A 20,099-nucleotide genomic window follows, 5' to 3' on the forward strand; every position below is an offset into this window, starting at 1 on the left:
CTCTACGCTCAAAAACCTTCCTTTGACATGTCGAGCTCAGTTTCGTGTCCTAAGTTACTGCACAATTGATTCTTACATTTGATATCAATATAGAAAACAATCTCTGGTGTCGCGAATTCAGTTGCAAAATGTACATGTTTGTAAATGATATCATCACTGGAATGGCGGAGGGAGGTAAGCATCTTTCTGCTGCTTTTGAGATGTCTGAATTGGTACTAAATGGGATATTTATGGCGGAATGGGACAGTTTTTTAGGGGGCACTGTGGCTTGAAATTTGGGGGGGCTATGGAGACAGCCATATACAATCTGTGCAGTCTATGCATCATGTTTATCACTAGTGGGTGCGTCTGTAACTGGTCCCTATGGACTGGGCACCCCAAGCTGGCACTTCAGATCCCAATGTTGGTGGCCAAACCTATAGAAAAGCATCAGCAGCACCCTCCACTGAATTGACTAGGCAGTGCTATTTGGACACTGTATGACTCTTTTATTCGGTCACTATATGGTACACCATTACGTGGGGCATTGTTAGAAGGTAATGCACAAGGCACTGAATGGGCCATTTATTGCTGACCCATTTGAGAGGACCCCCTGGCTGACACTGTGGCCGTGTGCATTCATTTGGCCATGCAACTTCTAGTGGTGACTTCTAATATTCATATTAACATTTAGCTGTGCATGCGCTACATAGTTATTCCATATTTAACTATGTGGTGCATGCGCAGAGTAGCTCTCAAGCCAGCAGCCGAACGCCTTCACTGCGCATGCACCTTGCAGGATATGCGAGACGTGAACAGGACGGAGAAGCTGTAATTACACTGCAATGTCGACGGCGAGCAGGTAAACAGCAGGACTGCGGTATGTTCAAACCGCTAATCAGCGGGGAGTCGGCCCCCCACAGATCTGATATTGATGACCTGTCCTGAGGATAAGTCATCAATATAGGAAACCAGACAATCCCTTTAAATAAGAAATATCTTGATAATTCGCTTTAAATTTTACTACTACAATATTATATACTATTTTCTATGAGACATTATTATTATAGTAAATTGTTTGAATGTCTAAATAACCATTTCAACCATTTAGCAATTATATTTGTATATGATTTATATACACATGTAGATGAGCTGAGTTTTCTATTTAAAGGGGTTTTCCAAGATTTTGATACGGATGACCTGTCTTCCGGATAGGTCATCAGTATCTGATCGGTGGGGGTCCAACAACCGGGACCCCCACCGATCAGCTGTTTGAGAAAAAGACACTGGTGCTGGCAGTAGCGCCGCCACTTTTTCCAGCTATTCCAAGACTACCAGGGATATTTACATTAACAACTAAATTCCCTAATTTAGGGAACCCAACACCATCTAGGATATCACCATTAACTTCCTAAGTTCTCTAGACCAGTGTTCCTCACCTCCCGTCCTCAGGACCACCTGCCGGTCATGTTTTCAGGATTTCCTTAGTATTGAGCAGGTGATACAATTAGTGTCAATGCATCAGAACTGACCACAGGTATTCATTCTGTGGGATATTCCCAAATCCTGAGCGGCGGTTGGGCCCTGATGATTGGAGTTGAGGAACACTGCCCTAGACGTCCAGGATGACTTCAGTAACTTTAACTTCCCTAGACCGTTAGGGTACTCTACATGATCTTGGTGGCCTAGACTACCAGGGATACTAACATTAAGTACTAACTTACCACCTCACTTCATCAGGGAACCCCAAATCACCTGGGATTTTATCATTAAGCTCCTAACTTTCCTAGATCACTAGGGTTAGTGGCTTACTTTCTCCTACCTAAACCACCAGTTGAACTCTATACTACCAAGAATGTCCTACACCACCGAGTTATTACTATAAATTCCTTAACTCTTCATAAATCAGCAGAGACAACAATGTATTAACAGGTTAACCCTAGACCACCAGGGATATTATAATAAGCTCTTAAGCCAATCTCCTAGTCACCTCAGACCACCAGTGGTCATCTTTCTGCATCTCAGCTGCAAGTGCAGCATAAATGCCCTGCTTGTTTTCCGTGTTGTCACTTACTGTATGTACACCGCTGCCATTATATGACGGGGACGGCTGTAAGTACAACCTAAGACAAATCACCACAAGATAAAAACAGCAGAATGGCAGCAAAGAGAAATGTGGTTTGAATTGATCCGCTAAGTGTCTGCAAATCCTCACTTTCGTTTCTATGGAAATACTTTGATATTTTTTATTAAATTTTTTATGGCCGTTTATACACATTTTTGCACTCATGTAGCGGTGAATGAAAAATCCTCTTCACACAAATTGTCTAAAAAATGTCAGCTTTTTGGGTGATTTGTATAGAGAAGAATGTGTGAAGGCTGTGATCTCAGTTTCCCATAGATGCATTGCTACATCTGTGTAACCAAAAATGATAGACCTTGTATAATCATGAGGGTCTGAACTCTAGAACCCCACCAATCAGCACAGTAAGGGCCCCCTTCATTATTTACATAGACACAGCAGCTCACCTGTATGATCCCATATTAACATCATAGCAAAAGCACATAATAATACCCTGTAGTGGGAACAAATACTACAGTGCAGCACAACATACCTCCCCGCAGCACCAAACAATACAGGGAGTGCAGAATTATTAGGCAAGTTGTATTTTTGAGGATTAATTTTATTATTGAACAACAACCATGTTCTCAATGAACCCAAAAAACTCATTAATATCGAAGCTGAATATTTTTGGAAGTAGTTTTTAGTTTGTTTTTAGTTTTAGCTATTTTAGGGGGATATCTGTGTGTGCAGGTGACTATTACTGTGCATAATTATTAGGCAACTTAACAAAAAACAAATATATACCCATTTCAATTATTTCTTTTTACCAGTGAAACCAATATAACATCTCAACATTCACAAATATACATTTCTGACATTCAAAAACAAAACAAAAACAAATCAGTGACCAATATAGCCACCTTTCTTTGCAAGGACACTCAAAAGCCTGCCATCCATGGATTCTGTCAGTGTTTTGATCTGTTCACCATCAACATTGCGTGCAGCAGCAACCACAGCCTCCCAGACACTGTTCAGAGAGGTGTACTGTTTTCCCTCCTTGTAAATCTCACATTTGATGATGGACCACAGGTTCTCAATGGGGTTCAGATCAGGTGAACAAGGAGGCCATGTCATTAGATTTTCTTCTTTTATACCCTTTCCTGCCAGCCACGCTGTGGAGTACTTGGACGCGTGTGATGGAGCATTGTCCTGCATGAAAATCATGTTTTTCTTGAAGGATGCAGACTTCTTCCTGTACCACTGCTTGAAGAAGGTGTCTTCCAGAAACTGGCAGTAGGACTGGGAGTTGAGCTTGACTCCATCCTCAACCCGAAAAGGCCCCACAAGCTCATCTTTGATGATACCAGCCCAAACCAGTACTCCACCTCCACCTTGCTGGCGTCTGAGTCGGACTGAAGCTCTCTGCCCTTTACCAATCCAGCCACGGGCCCATCCATCTGGCCCATCAAGACTCACTCTCATTTCATCAGTCCATAAAACCTTAGAAAAATCAGTCTTGACGTTTCAGCTTGTGTGTCTTGTTCAGTGGTGGTCGTCTTTCAGCCTTTCTTACCTTGGCCATGTCTCTGAGTATTGCACACCTTGTGCTTTTGGGCACTCCAGTGATGTTGCAGCTCTGAAATATGGCCAAACTGGTGGCAAGTGGCATCTTGGCAGCTGCACGCTTGACTTTTCTCAGTTCATGGGCAGTTATTTTGCGCCTTGGTTTTTCCACACGCTTCTTGCGACCCTGTTGACTATTTTGAATGAAACGCTTGATTGTTCGATGATCACACTTCAGAAGCTTTGCAATTTTAAGAGTGCTGCATCCCTCTGCAAGATATCTCACTATTTTTGACTTTTCTGAGCCTGTCAAGTCCTTCTTTTGACCCATTTTGCCAAAGGAAAGGAAGTTGCCTAATAATTATGCACACCTAATATAGGGTGTTGATGTCATTAGACCACACCCCCTCTCATTACAGAGATGCACATCACCTAATATGCTTAATTGGTAGTAGGCTTTCGAGCCTATACAGCTTGGAGTAAGACAACATGCATAAAGAGGATGATGTGGTCAAAATACTCATTTGCCTAATAATTCTGCACGCAGTGTATAGTACAGCACAACATACCTCCCCTCAGCACAAAATACCATAGTGCCGCACAACATACCTCCCCGCAGCACCAAACAACATAATGCTGCACAACATACCTCCACCACAGCATCAAACAACATAGTACAGCACAACATACCTCCCCCACAGCATCAAACAACATAGTGCCACACAACATACCTCCCCCACAGCATCAAACAACATAGTGCCACACAACATACCTTCCCCACAGCATCAAACAACATAGTGCCACACAACATACCTCCCCCACAGCATCAAACAACATAGTACAGCACAACATACCTCCCCCACAGCATCAAACAACATAGTACAGCACAACATACCTCTCCTGCAGCGTCAAACAACATAGTACAGCACAACATACCTCCCCCACAGCGTCAAACAACATATTGCTGCACAACATACCTCCCTGGCAGCATCAAACAACATATTGCTGCACAACATACCTCCCCCGTAGCATCAAACAACATAGTGCCACACAACATACCTCCCCTAAGCACAAAATACCATAGTGCCACACAACATACCACCCCCACAGCACCAAACAACATAGTGCTGCACAACACACCTCTCCTGCAGCGTCAAACAACATAGTACAGCACAACATACCTCCCCCACAGCACCAAATGCCATAAGGCTGCAAAACATACCTCCCACGCAGCACCAAACAACATAGTATGGCACAACATACCTCCCCCGCAGCACCAAACGCCATAGTGCTTCACAACATACCTCCCCAGCAGCATAAAATAACATAGGGGGAGATTCATCATTCCCTTTATGCCTGAAAAGTGGCGTTAAAAAGTTGCAGGTACGACTTTTTAACTGCAACTTTTTAAAATAATTGTCGCGTCCGCCCTTTTTCACCGTCCTCGGCACTTTTCTAAAAGGGGGTGTGGGAAGGTGGGTGAAGGTGGCGTTGCCAGACACAGCGACAAATTTATCTTCACTTATGCCAGTTTTCTGGCGTAAATGATGAGCAAAATCTACGCCAGCTCTGAACGGTCGTAGATTTATGGTTAGGCGCACGGACTGCAGGAGGATAATTTAAGAATTAAACACATTCTCCGGCAGCACAGGGGATATTAAGACAGGCACAGAAAGCGCCAGCCTTGATAAATCTCCCCCATGGTGCTGCACAACACACCTGCCCAGCTGCACCAAACACTATAGTGCTGCACAACATACCTCCACAGCAGCGCCAAATACAGTACCATAGTGCTGCACAACATACCTGCCCAGCTGCACAAAACATTATAGTGCTGCACAACATACCTGCCCAGCTGCACCAAACACTATAGTACTGCACAACACACATTGCATTCATAAATGATAAAATCTTTTGGCCAACATTGGACAGTGTGGGGTGCACGCTGCTGCCTGCCCTCTTGTGGTCATTAGCTGTCTCTCTGGGATGGTCAGCACCAGCTGCGAGGACCTCTCACCTCTCCTGACAGGTCTGTTTTAGTAACTGCTTGCATTCCCCATGTAATGACAATTCTGGAGCATCTATTCTTATGAATCTATGTTGAGCCGTTCCTCTATTATTCCTGCTATTAGTTTATGAATGAATTGCTAGCAGTCTGCATTAAAATCCAACAGTCTGACATTATCCAATTAGTGATGTCAGTATCAGACTGTGCAGGGACACACCCCTAACTGGTAACACCCAGTTGGACCTAAGAATGGATGTTCCAGAATTGTTATTACATGGCGGAGGCTAGTAGTTACTAAAACTAACTCAGTAGAGGTGAGAGGTCCTCTTTAAGCCAATGGGTGACAATGGTCATGTCACACTCATTGTACAGGTTGTCTGATCTGGCTATTAAATGCACCAAGTGGACAATCCCTTTAAGTCTTTAAGTCAGGCAATCTAACACTAAGACGAACATAGCCTAAGCTCTCCTGCTTTTCTTCTGAAGCCCCCCCCCCTCCTCTAGCTGCAGACCATATACATCATACTACACATTACCTCTGGTGACCGCAGCTTTCATAGAAATGGTCCTATTTATAAAGTGGCTTAAAATAGCAGAAATGAGGTTTCTTGTAGTCAGCCGGCAGGTGGTCTTACAAGCGGCTTCAGACAGATATTCTGGGTAAGAATATTATAGTATATATATATATATAGTACTTATACAACTCTCATAATGTGCGCACACTGCACTTACATGGTAGAGATAGAGCAAGCACAATGTACACATATAGCACTACACAGTATTAATACTGCACACATATAGCACTGCACAGTATTAATACTGCACACATATAGCACTACAAAGCATTAATACTGCACACATATAGTATTACACAGCATTAATACTGCACACATATAGCACTACACAGCATCAATACTGCACACATATAGTATTACACAGCATTAATACTGCACACATATAGCACTACACAGCATCAATACTGCACACATATAGCACTACACAGTATAAATACTGCACACATATAGCACTGCACAGTATAAATACTGCACACATATAGCATTACACAGCATTAATACTGCACACATATAGCACTACACAGCATTAATACTGCACACATATAGCACTACACAGCATTAATACTGCACACATATAGCACTACACAGTATAAATACTGCACACATACAGTACTACACAGTATAAATACTGCACACATATAGCACTACACAGTATAAATACTGCACACATACAGTACTACACAGTATAAATACTGCACACATATAGCACTACACAGCATTAATACTGCACACATAGCACTACACAGTATAAATACTGCACACATACAGTACTACACAGTATAAATACTGCACACATATAGCACTACACAGTATAAATACTGCACACATACAGTACTACACAGTATAAATACTGCACACATATAGCACTACACAGTATAAATACTGCACACATACAGTACTACACAGTATAAATACTGCACACATATAGCACTACACAGTATAAATACTGCACACATATAGCACTACACAGTATAAATACTGCACACATACAGCACTACACAGTATAAATACTGCACACATATAGCACTACACAGTATAAATACTGCACACATATAGCACTACACAGTATAAATACTGCACACATACAGTACTACACAGTATAAATACTGCACACATATAGCACTACACAGTATAAATACTGCACACATACAGTACTACACAGTATAAATACTGCACACATATAGCACTACACAGCATTAATACTGCACACATATAGCACTACACAGTATAAATACTGCACACATACAGTACTACACAGTATAAATACTGCACACATATAGCACTACACAGTATAAATACTGCACACATACAGTACTACACAGTATAAATACTGCACACATATAGCACTACACAGTATAAATACTGCACACATACAGTACTACACAGTATAAATACTGCACACATATAGCACTACACAGTATAAATACTGCACACATATAGCACTACACAGTATAAATACTGCACACATACAGTACTACACAGTATAAATACTGCACACATATAGCACTACACAGTATAAATACTGCACACATATAGCACTACACAGTATAAATACTGCACACATACAGTACTACACAGTATAAATACTGCACACATATAGCACTACACAGTATAAATACTGCACACATACAGTACTACACAGTATAAATACTGCACACATATAGCACTACACAGCATTAATACTGCACACATATAGCACTACACAGTATAAATACTGCACACATACAGTACTACACAGTATAAATACTGCACACATATAGCACTACACAGTATAAATACTGCACACATACAGTACTACACAGTATAAATACTGCACACATATAGCACTACACAGTATAAATACTGCACACATACAGTACTACACAGTATAAATACTGCACACATATAGCACTACACAGTATAAATACTGCACACATACAGTACTACACAGTATAAATACTGCACACATATAGCACTATACAACATACACACTGTACATTTACAGCAATCACACTACATATATCGTACACCGACAGGCGCCTGTCAGTAGGTGATGAATCTTTATGGACAGTGCCTTTCATATCTCCTGCAGTCTCCCCTATGTCATGTTCACTTGGCATGAAACCATAGCTTCTATGTTTAGGCCGTGCCTATCATTAGATCGGAAGCTCCAGTGACCCGGGTCTTCTCTCTTTCTAATTTTAGTTCTTGCTAGAAAAATGAAAAAACTGTTATTGCAAACCGCCCATATGTCTTCCATACACAATGCGTGGACGTTCCTAGTAGGGTCTCATTTCCTCTGGCCTCCTCATTGGCCCATTTAATGGCCTTCAAAGTACGGATGCGGTCCATGTGGATCCCACACTTTTCTTGGGTAGAAATGCCTATTTCTGTCTGCAAAACAAACAAGAATAGGACATGTTCTACAATCTGCAGTACATCTACACGGATGCGGACATGATATCCATGTGCTGACCGCATTTTCTGCTGCCCTATAGAAATGATCGGTCTACATTCGGTCCAGAAAAACTACGGATCAGATACAGACCAAAAATACAGTCTTGTGGATGATGCCTAAATGTAAGAGACCAGATAGGTAAGGTCCTCATTCAAGGTGGTTGTCTAGACAACCCTTTTCCATATGCTCTATTGGGGTAAACGAACATCACACTGGGGTCCCCTGATTAGGGTCCTACTCAATATGCCACAACAAAGAGGGGCTCCTGCCCTGACAGACTTGGCATGTCCATGTGTCATCTAAATAGCCACCATGTAACAGCAGACCCTACAGGCAAAGTCCTCTACATGGAAAATGTGCATGTAGATGCAGCAGATCATGAGGAGTTAGAAAATTTGTACCAATGTGAACAATCTGATTTTCAAAGTGGTTGTCCTCTGGAGACAAGCCCTTCAATGGGGAGTCTTCCATGAACCATAAGAAACATGGAGATCCTGGTTCTCAAGGAGACATAATGACAAATAAGAAGACAAGCTTCTATGTGTGGTCTTCAATATAAGAGGCCTACAACATCCCCAATGGCCACCAGTTCACATTCGATGGAACATCATGTGAGTGCCCTAAAATGTTCTTCAGAAAGGGAAGATAAGACTTGATAAGACTTCTTCGAAACATGAACACTGCCACAGGCAGGAGATGGTGGCCAACACAAATGGACTTCTTGAAGAATGGCACAGGGACTTTATACATGGTTCTCGTCTGTCACGTGACTTCCTTTACTACCCCCAAATTTATGCAAAAAAAAAAAAGTAAAAATACAGTAAAATGTTCTTTACAATAGATTGGAACATTTTGTGCAACTTTTTATTTTTCACAGTCCTGCTGTGTTCTGCTGAAGTGCGATATTAGGTCAACGGAAGTGTCCATGTCTTGGCCAACTTCTCTATTTTATAAATATATGTACATCTTATATGTTATACATCTTCTTGTATACAGTGATATGGACCATGCTGGTATAACCTGGGCATCTCCTGTATATAATTATATATGTACAGCTGGTATAAGTTATACATTGTCCTGTATATAGTGATATGGACCATGCTGGTATAACCTGGGTATCTCCTGTATATAATTATATATGTACAGCTGGTATAAGTTATACATCTTCCTGTATATAGTGATATGGACCATGCTGGTATAACCTGGGTATCTCCTGTATATAATTATATATGTACAGCTGGTATATGTTATACATCTTCTTGTATATAGTGATATGGACCATGCTGGTATAACCTAGGCATCTCATGTATATAATTATATATGTACAGCTGGTATAAGTTATACATCTTCTTCTATATAGTGATATGGAGCATGCTGGTATAACCTGGGCATCTCCTGTATATAATTATATATGTACAGCTGGTATAAGTTATACATCTTCTTGTATATAGTGATATGGACCATGCTGGTATAACCTGGGTATCTCCTGTATATTATATATGCACAGCTGGTATAAGTTATACATCTTCTTGTATATAGTGATATGGAGAATGCCGGTATAACCTGGGCATCTCCTGTATATAATTATATATGTACAGCTGGTATAAGTTATTCATCTTCTTGTATATAGTGATATGGACCATGCTGGTATAACCTGGGTATCTCCTGTATATAATTATATATGTACAGCTGGTATACGTTATACATCTTCTTGTATATAGTGATATGGAGCATGCTGGTATAACCTGGGCATCTCCTGTATATAATTATATATGTACAGCTGGTATAAGTTATTCATCTTCTTGTATATAGTGATATGGACCATGCCGGTATAACCTGGGCATCTCCTGTATATAATTATATATGTACAGCTGGTATAAGTTATACATCTTCTGTATACAGTGATATGGAGCATGCTGGTATAACCTGGGTATCTCCTGTATATAATTATATATGTACAGCTGGTATAAGTTATACACCTTCTTGTATATAGTGATATGGACCATGCTGGTATAACCTGGGCATCTCCTGTATATAATTATATATGTACAGCTGGTATAAGTTATACATCTTCTGTATACAGTGATATGGAGCATGCTGGTATAACCTGGGTATCTCCTGTATATAATTATATATATGTACAGCTGGTATAAGTTATACACCTTCTTGTATATAGTGATATGGACCATGCCGGTATAACCTGGGCATCTCCTGTATATAATTATATATGTACAGCTGGTATAAGTTATACATCTTCTGTATACAGTGATATGGAGCATGCTGGTATAACCTGGGTATCTCCTGTATATAATTATATATATGTACAGCTGGTATAAGTTATACATCTCCTGTATATAGTGATATGGACCATGCTGGTATAACCTAGGTATCTCCTGTATATAATTATATATGTACAGCTGGTATAAGTTATACACCTTCTTGTATATAGTGATATGGAGCATGCTGGTATAACCTGGGTATCTCCTGTATATAATTATATATGTACAGCTGGTATAAGTTATACATCTTCTTGTATATAGTGATATGGACCATGCTGGTATAACCTGGGTATCTCCTGTATATAATTATATATGTACAGCTGGTATAAGTTATACATCTTCTTGTATATAGTGATATGCAGCATGCTGGTATAACCTGGGTATCTCCTGTATATAATTATATATGTACAGCTGGTATAAGTTATACACCTTCTTGTATATAGTGATATGGAGCATGCCGGTATAACCCGGGCATGCTCCATATCACTATATGTACAGCTGGTATAAGTTATACACCTTCTTGTATATAGTGATATGGAGCATGCCGGTATAACCCGGGCATCTCCTGTATATAATTATATATGTACAGCTGGTATAAGTTATACATCTTCTTGTGTATAGTGATATGCAGCATGCTGGTATAACCTGGGTATCTCCTGTATATAATTATATATGTACAGCTGGTATAAGTTATACACCTTCTTGTATATAGTGATATGGAGCATGCTGGTATAACCTGGGTATCTCCTGTATATAATTATATATGTACAGCTGGTATAAGTTATACACCTTCTTGTATATAGTGATATGGAGCATGCCGGTATAACCCGGGCATCTCCTGTATATAATTATATATGTACAGCTGGTATAAGTTATACATCTTCTTGTGTATAGTGATATGGAGAATGCCGGTATAACCTGGGTATCTTCTGTATATAATTATATCTTGTATATAGTGGTATAGACCATGCCGCTATAACATGGGCATACAAGACAATGGTGGCTTCCATGGAAACACTCTTACATCTACATAAAATTCACATCGCTCTTCAATCACCCTCTACTCTTTAGTAGTGGAAAGAAAAATACAGTAACACCCCCAACAAACCCCGCTACCCCCTAAAAGAAGGAAGCACCTTCTCTCTCACTTCTCAATATAGGAATATCTCAGTTCATAGTTTACTGTTGGCTGCTGCTAATCATGCACCGAGGAAAGAAAGACTGTCATTAGGAGTAACGTACTTTCCAGGAGGTATGAGGCATGTGGCGCCTCATTCTTTTCAGTGAAGACCATACAATGCTTCAGGGATAGACCCCTTGCCTATAACTGATCCAAAGTCTTCGCAGCAGCAGGACCCCAGCTTACAGTCAGAACTGAACCACTCCTCGAACATTGCCCTCTTATCTGCAAATCTGGCGGTTTCCGTTTGTGAACGCTGATGGATGGAAACTTCCGCAAACCGCGACTGACCAACTTCTCTATTCGAGCAAAGATGCCAACTCTCATCATCACAGACCCTGAGCTCACAGCTACCAAGAAAGAGATACGTTTCATCGTAGGCTGGAATGATGTTGGGGGGAGTTGTCATTTTGCTCTGTACTGATTGCAAGAGTGAGAAGATAATGGAGTAATTGCGCTGGACCATATGCAGCATGCATGCAATGTATAGATACACTGTGTGCATTGCATGGCCCCGGCCCTGCTTTGCACTGTAAGAAGTTGACTACATCTTCCCTAATATTATTTTGGACCCCGTGATGTACTTTTTTTCAGTTGTGACTTCCCTTTTCACTGTTTACCAGGTACAGCGCCATACATTGTGTAGTGACTGTGCCTGGTATTACAGCTCAGTCCCGTTCACATAAAGGCGATTGACTTGCAAGGAGCTGCTGTACCAGGCATTGCCCTGACTAAACTGTGCCTGAAAAATAATGAAGGGGAAGCATCGCCCGCCAGACTGAATCCACCCCTTTAGTCAGCGGATGCTGGGGGTTGGATTCCCTGCAATCTGATATTGATAACCTAGGGAAAAAGTATGCATACGTTGTGTAGGTCCCATAGGATGACGACTAGGCTGACGGGCTTTTTTATTTTACTGGGCCCCTGAGCAATACCACCTCTCCTGCCCTGACCATGGGGGTTGTAATGCTGCCATTTAAAATAATGGTGCCAGCATGGTGCACTATACCGTAAGCCCATACCTCCCAACTCTTTGGACCATTGTGTGAAAAATCTTTTTTCCTATACATCGATCCATACACTTTATTAGGAAATGGAGCAAAAATAATCTGAATCTAAAAATGGCTAAAATCCCAACTGCATCAAACAATGGAAACATATACAAAGTGGGTTCAAATATAAAAAGAGGAGAAACCAGAGAAACACTTTATGGGTCAATATTGTGAATGTAATAATGCAAATCTATACCTCAGATTCAAAAAGGAGCAAAGAGGGACTTGGGTCAAAAAGAAGGACTTGGGTCAAAAAGAAGGACTTGGGTCAAAAAGGGATACATGTTTGTTTGCACAATATTAGCGCTGACTAACAGGTCACCATGTAAGAAGTCAGATACAATGTATCAATTAATATGAATATATAATAAACACTAATATTATTTAGGATTGACATGAACTGATAGTAATGCAGCGTAGCCTCCGCATCCTCAAAAAAAAAAAGAATTCAATAGAATTAAAAAATAAATAAATAAATAAAAATGAAAGAGACACAATAAACAACCTGATGATAGAACTGAGGCAACAGAGTATCACCATGTACGTTTGATCCTAGAGCCTCATTAACCCTCGGTGGGGTTGCGCGTGGAATACGGGAGACATAGAGCCCCTAGGGTTCTAGATTATGAAGCCCCATGCACTCCTTCTACCGTCATATGGTGTTTCCGTCAGGTATAAAGAGATTCTGTCTGCAATACGTCATACGTTAGTTTTTTTTTGCGGTATAAACGGAAATGTGTGTCTCTAAATGATACTAGAGACATACAAAGGCATACAGTCAGGCCACGGGTGCTCTATCACGACTTGTAATGTAGGTACCTCCAGTGGCCTGGGAAAGCAGTATTATATAGTTTATAGTACTTATGTTATGTTTGGTCACCAGCGTACATGTATCGGTATGATGTCAGCACGTGGCTATGTGTGGCACTGTACAGTATATTATTTTTACAGTGTATGGTGGGGACGGCATTGTCAATATGAGCATTTTATCAGTGTGGGTATTGGCCAGCATGCAGTATGGCGGCGCTATCTGAACACCGTTGGCGCTTATAATTATGCACCGTATGGTATCGTTATCGTTACTTTATAAGGGAGGAGCAGCAGTAACAAGACACCACCCTGAGTAATACACAGTGTAAAGCCGACCTGGTGTATAAATCACTGTCGGTGCATACAGTCGTCAGTCCTGTGAGTGGGCGCTCTCATGAGTGTGCGCTCAGATTTACAACAATACCTGTGATGAAAACATTACACGGTGCAGCATAAAACCGTGCGGCCGCGCTCATTATGTCAGTGAGGATGGAAGGCACCGGCTCTTAGGGTAACTCTTTACTACATTGTGTCATAGGACCAGGATCAATAACCGTCAATCATCCGTAAAATGGGGAACATGATGAGGAACTCCGCTCCACCAGACAAAATCACGGACATTCAGACAGGTGAGCGCCTACGACTATGAAGACTACTCCACCTATAATACATCACTCCATTAGTCGCTGCTCGCTTTACTGCTGCTGCGATTTTCTGCTGCATATGAATGGGTGTTGTCACAGCTCCGCCTCCGTCACAATTAGCGGCAACTGATTATTTCTATCATCAGCAGGGGCAGAAAGTGATTTTTTGGCCGTTCTTTACGACTACCCCCCGCCTGATATCAGCGAGCCGATATTTTACTTCGGAGAGAAGCTTCGGGTCATTTCAGAGTAAGTTACGATTAATCTTTTCGTTATTAGTAGTCGTGTTCATAGCAGTTCCTTAAAGGGGTTGTCTCCCTCAGTAAGTGGCATTCATCATGTAGAGAAAGTTAATGCGAGCCACTTACTAATGTATTGTGATTGTCCATATTGTTTCCTTTGCTGGCTGGATTCATTTTTCCATCACATTATACAAGGCGCGACCACCGCAGCAGCGCAGATCCGAGGTGGCCCGCGAGGGGAGCTGCTGCGCATGTGTCCCTACGTGCACTCCCACAGTCCTGCTGCTTTTTCCTATAGTGTGCAATTACGGCCACCGCTGCAGGATTGTAGGGCGGTCGTAACCCCTGGAAGCAAGCAGTGTATAATGCTACTGAAATGTGACCCAAACTTCACCTCAAGGGTAAAAAAAAATAAAACGCTTGTTTGTCCTGCGTTTAATATTTCCCATAGACCTCCGTGTAACATCTGCCAAAAGACAAGGCAAAGTACTAGCAAAAAAGAAAAGCACCAAAACGCCACAAAAACACTGAAAAAATACTGTGTGACACCAGCCTGCTGTGTGTGACAAACTCGAAACTTTAATAATTATTATTATTATCAGAATTATTGTTTTGTAGCAATATTCTTATCAGCAATAGTAATAGTTTTTGTTTGGAGTAGTAGTAATCATTAGTAGTAGTAGTAGTAGTAATCATTATTATTAATACTCTTGCCAGTAGTAATTTTTTCTTAGAAGTAGTAATTATTATTAGTATTAGTAGTAGCTGTAAATTATATTATATTATTTCTCCACTAGTAGTATCAGTAGAATCATCAGTATTGTAATGCTTTAAATTATGATATATATACAGTTAGCTCCATATATATTTGGACAGATAAAACATTTTTCTAATCTTTGTTCTGTACACAATGGATTTTGAACAGAGCACTTCAGATGCAGTTGAACTTCAGACTTTCATCTTTAATTCAGTGGGTGAACAAAATGATTGCATAAAAATGTGAGGAACTAAAGCATTTTGTAAACTCAATCCCTTCATTTCAGGGGCTCAAAAGTCATTGGACAAATTAAATAATTGTAAATAAAATGTTAATTTCTAATAATTGGTTGAAAACCCTTTGTTGGCAATGACTGCCTGAAGTCTTGAGCTCATGGACATCACCAGACGCTGTGTTTCCTCCTTCTTAATGCCCGGCCTTTACTGCCGCGGTTTTCAGTTGCTGTTTGTTTGTGGCCTTTCTGTCTGAAGTTTAGTCTTTAACAAGTGAAATGCTCTATTGGGTTCAGATCCGGTGACTGACTCGGCCATTCAAGAATATTCCACTTCTTTGCTTTAATAAACTCCTGCGTTGCTTTGGCTTTATGTTTTGGGTCATTGTCCATCTGTATTATGAAACACCGACCAGTTTGGCTGGATCTGAGCGCACAGTATGTCTCTGAAAACCCCAGAATTCACCCGGCTGCTTCTGTCCTGTGGCACATCATCAATAAACACTAGGGCCCCGGGGCCACTGGCAGCCATGCATGCCCGAGCCATCACACTGCCTCCGCCGTGTTCTACAGATGATGTGGTATGCTTTGGATCATGAGCTGTACCGTGCCTTCGCCATACTTTTTTCTTTCCATCATTCTGGTAGAGGTTGAACTTGGTTTCATCTGTCCAAAGAATGTTCTTCCAGAAGTGTGCTGGTTTTTAAGATGTTTTTTACCAAAGTCCAATCTAGCCTTCTTATTCTTGAGGCTGATGAGTGGCTGCGTCCATGCCGTCTTCTCTTTATGGTAGATTTGGATATTGATACGCCTACATCCTGGAGAGTGTTGGTCACTTGGTCGGCTGTTGTGAAGGGGCTTCTTTCATGGTAATTATTCTGTGATCATCCACCACTGTTGTCTTCTGTGGGCGTCCAGGTCTTTTTGCGTTGTTGAGGTCACCAGTGCTTTCTTTCTTTCTCAGGATTTACCAAACTGTAGATTTTGCCGCTCCTAATAGTGGAGCAATTTCTTGGATAGGTTTTTTCTGTTTTCACAGATGAAGGATGGCTTGTTTCACCGGCATGGAGAGCTCCTTTGACCGCATGTTTACTTCTCAGCAAAATCTTCAAAATGCAAGCACCGCACCTCAAATCAACTCCAGGCCTTTTATGTGCTTAATTGAGACTGAAATAATAAAGGAATTGGCCACACCTGCCCATGGAACAGCCTTTGAGTCAATTGTCCAATTACTTTTGGTCCCTTTAAAAACTGGGTGCCCCATGTAATGGAGCTGAAACTCCTAAACCCTTCATCGAATTTTAATGTGGATACCCTCAAATGAAAGCTAAAAGTCTGTACTTTATGTCCAAGTCCTTTATATAACTATAACTTGAATAGGTTTTAGCAAACAGGTAATAAAAACAAAATTTGTGTCAGTGTCCAAATATATATGGACCTAACTGTTTAAATTAGTCCTCTTGCAAACTTAAATAGGACCCGTGACCTCTCCTGGCATGTCTGCTTTAGTAAAAACCTGTATTCCTCATGTAAAAACAATTCCAGAGCATCTGATTCTTATCAATCTGTGTTGCATCATTCCTCTGTTATTCCTCTTAGAAAAGTATGAATAAATTGACCACTGAGTGTTACAATTCCACCTGGCCAGATGGGCGAGTTTCTACTCAGTCTGGCATTACACGCACTGATTGGACAGTATCAGACTATGCTGAGGGAAAGACTAACTGGTAGCACCCAGATGTCACTTTATTCATAAATTTCTAGTAGCAGTCGGGGAGGAACAAAAGAACACAGAGATCTAAGAAAAGATGCTCCAGAATCCATGGAGAAGAATTTCATGGAGAATACAAGTATTAACTAAACAAAGATGTCAGGAGAGGAGGCAGCTCTACTTCAGTTCCTTAAAGAGGCATATTTTTTATTATTGCTTTTAAATTATTTTTGGCTAAAAATCATATTTTCATTTGGCCTTCATTAAAAATATTGAGTCATTCTGTCACAAAGGGTTAACAGTTTTTCTAGCTGTCTAACACTTATTTAAGCCACATTCCTATCCGTAAGTTAAGAGCCGAGCTATAATGAGTGTGTATAATGTCAGAGAGCAGAGATAAGGAGCCTGTCTGCTCCTCAGATGACGGAAAAGACCAAAAATCCACAGGCAGCTAGAGCATGTCAGCGATGTACATAAAAAGATACATAAAAAAAGGTTCCATATTGTTAATAAAGACCAAATGAAAAAAAATATTTTTAGCTCAAAATAAGTACAATACAATAATAATAAAAAAAATTGCCCCCAAAAGGTATGCATAGCCTTTAAAGTGGTTTTCCAGGAGTAGAATATTGATTACCAATTCTAAGGATAAGTCATCGATATCTGATCGGTAGGGGTCCGACACCCGGAGCCCCCGACAATCAGCTGTTTGAAAAAACCACAGCGCTCTGGTAACTTCCTAGTCCAGTGACATCATATTCATCGGTCACATGGCCTTTTTGCAACTCAGTCCCATTGAAGTGAATGGGACTGAGCTGCAATACCAAACTCAGCCACTATACAATGCACGGCGCTGTGCTTGGTAAACTAAAAGCCTCAAAAGTGGTAAATGCAAATCTGATGCTGAGACGTGCAGTGCACCGAAGCTGCTGTATACAGGGGTCCTGCAAGTTATGATATTAATTGGTTCCATTATAGGTCGAAACCATTGTAACTCGAGTCCATATCGAGCAGGGTAAATGTCTGTGACAACACATGTGAAGAGCTCCTCGATTATCTGCAGAGAAATATTGCTATATATTGACCATAAACCGTACATAGTGCTCACATACAGTGAAGACATAGCAGAGTCCATGCAGTACCGAAATATTCCCACGGATGGCGCCACTATGAAATTTAGAGAGAACCCATGAAGGAGGAAGTTCAGACTTGATTGGCTGTGGTGGTGGGCCACATACTATAGAGGCAGCCCATTCGGCTACCATGGGGCCCTTAGAGAGAGGAAGCTCAGCTCTGTTTGGTCGCTACGCCATTGTGAGAGCCCTTACGGTGGACTCCCCTGTCCTGAAGAAGGCCATTGGGGTGAGGAATCGGCACGTAGGTAGGTCAAGGAAAGTGGATGGAGGAGGAAACAAACACCAGGTCCTTCTATCCTAGGTGGTCCGATTTGACGCCTCTTTTCTGTGCAGGCTGCAGGTCTGCGGTCTATATTGTGTATAACGTATATTATAAAATACACGCATTCGGCCGTACAGCATGTTCTTCTTAAAAAACTATGGAAAACTTTTAAGACTCTTTGGCCTAAAATGTATTTTCTTGCCATTTCAGCGAGGGAGGATGGTGGAGAGTTGTATCCCTTAAAACAGGTCGCGAAAACTATATACCAGCAAAGTGTGTGGCAAAAGTCTTTCATGGGTGAGTCCAAGGCCGATTAGAAGAACTCTTAAAGGGCATCTGTCAGCAGTTTTGTCCCTATGACACTGGCTGACCTGTTACAGGTGCACTTGGGAGCTGAAGGCGTCTGTGTTGGTCCCATGTTCCTATGTGCCCTCATTGCTGAGAAAACGGATGTTTTATTATATGCAAATGAGTCTCTAGGAGCAACGGGGGCGTTACCATTACACCTAGAGGCTCAGCTTTCTGAACTGCCACGCCCTCTGCACTTTGATTGACAGGACCAGGCAAAGTAATTGTCACACCTGGTCCTGTCAATCAAAGTTCAGATGGCACGGCAGTTGCAGAGAGAGCAGAGCCTCTAGGTGTAACGGTAACGCCCCTGTTGCTCCCAGAGACTCATTTGCATATATTAAAACTTAATTTTTCTCAGTAAGGGAGCCTAGCACGGTATGATAATGTCATGGCTCGTATTAATCAGTAGTGCAGCCGCCTATAACATGGCTTATTTGGGAAAAGTATTATATTCCTCACCATCCAGTAGCCTGCGGTTCTCCTTTCCTACCTTCAGCTTTTCTCAAAAAGTTCAGAAACCCCTCAACATAACAAAGGGATAATGTGGGAGGAGGGAGTGGAGGGGGATGCAGCTGCATGTGTGTGAGATGCGTGCTGGGAGAGGGAGCAGCACAGGGAGACATCAGACGGGCTTTGAACATGATGCACAGTATGTTCTGTGGGGGTAAAGCTCTTGATTTTACTGTCCAGGTGGCTGTTTGAAGGAGTGGGGAGAGAGAAATCTGAACAACTATTGCAGCTGCCAGAAATGAAGACGGGATCATTCATGATAAGGCAAAGTGAAACAAAAAAAGGTAAGATGTATGATTCGCCATA

At 41.3% G+C, this 20,099-nt stretch overlaps 2 protein-coding genes across 4 annotated transcripts in view; one reads left to right on the forward strand and one right to left on the reverse strand.

The window, feature by feature from the left end:
* Positions 1-20,099, reverse strand: part of TG (thyroglobulin) — a 174,274-nt gene that overhangs the window by 29,406 nt on the left and 124,769 nt on the right. The window contains 1 exon segment of the mRNA XM_040433830.1: positions 12,273-12,436. Within this exon segment, the coding sequence (XP_040289764.1) occupies positions 12,273-12,436 (164 nt within the window).
* SLA (Src like adaptor) overlaps positions 1-20,099 on the forward strand; it is a 37,778-nt gene that overhangs the window by 3,815 nt on the left and 13,864 nt on the right. For 2 of the 3 annotated variants that reach the window (XR_005779066.1, XM_040432548.1), the window contains exons 2-5: positions 14,487-14,577; positions 14,739-14,841; positions 19,143-19,229; positions 19,974-20,077. Coding sequence is in view for 2 of the 3 variants with exons in the window: in XM_040432548.1 (XP_040288482.1) it covers positions 14,520-14,577; positions 14,739-14,841; positions 19,143-19,229; positions 19,974-20,077 (352 nt within the window). In the remaining variant the exon portion in view is untranslated. The remainder of the gene's footprint in view (positions 1-14,486; positions 14,578-14,738; positions 14,842-19,142; positions 19,230-19,973; positions 20,078-20,099) is intronic. The other variant, XM_040432549.1, reaches the window with a different exon arrangement.

The sequence above is a fragment of the Bufo bufo genome, chromosome 5 (assembly GCF_905171765.1).
Source record: "Bufo bufo chromosome 5, aBufBuf1.1, whole genome shotgun sequence".
Taxonomy (NCBI): domain Eukaryota; kingdom Metazoa; phylum Chordata; class Amphibia; order Anura; family Bufonidae; genus Bufo; species Bufo bufo.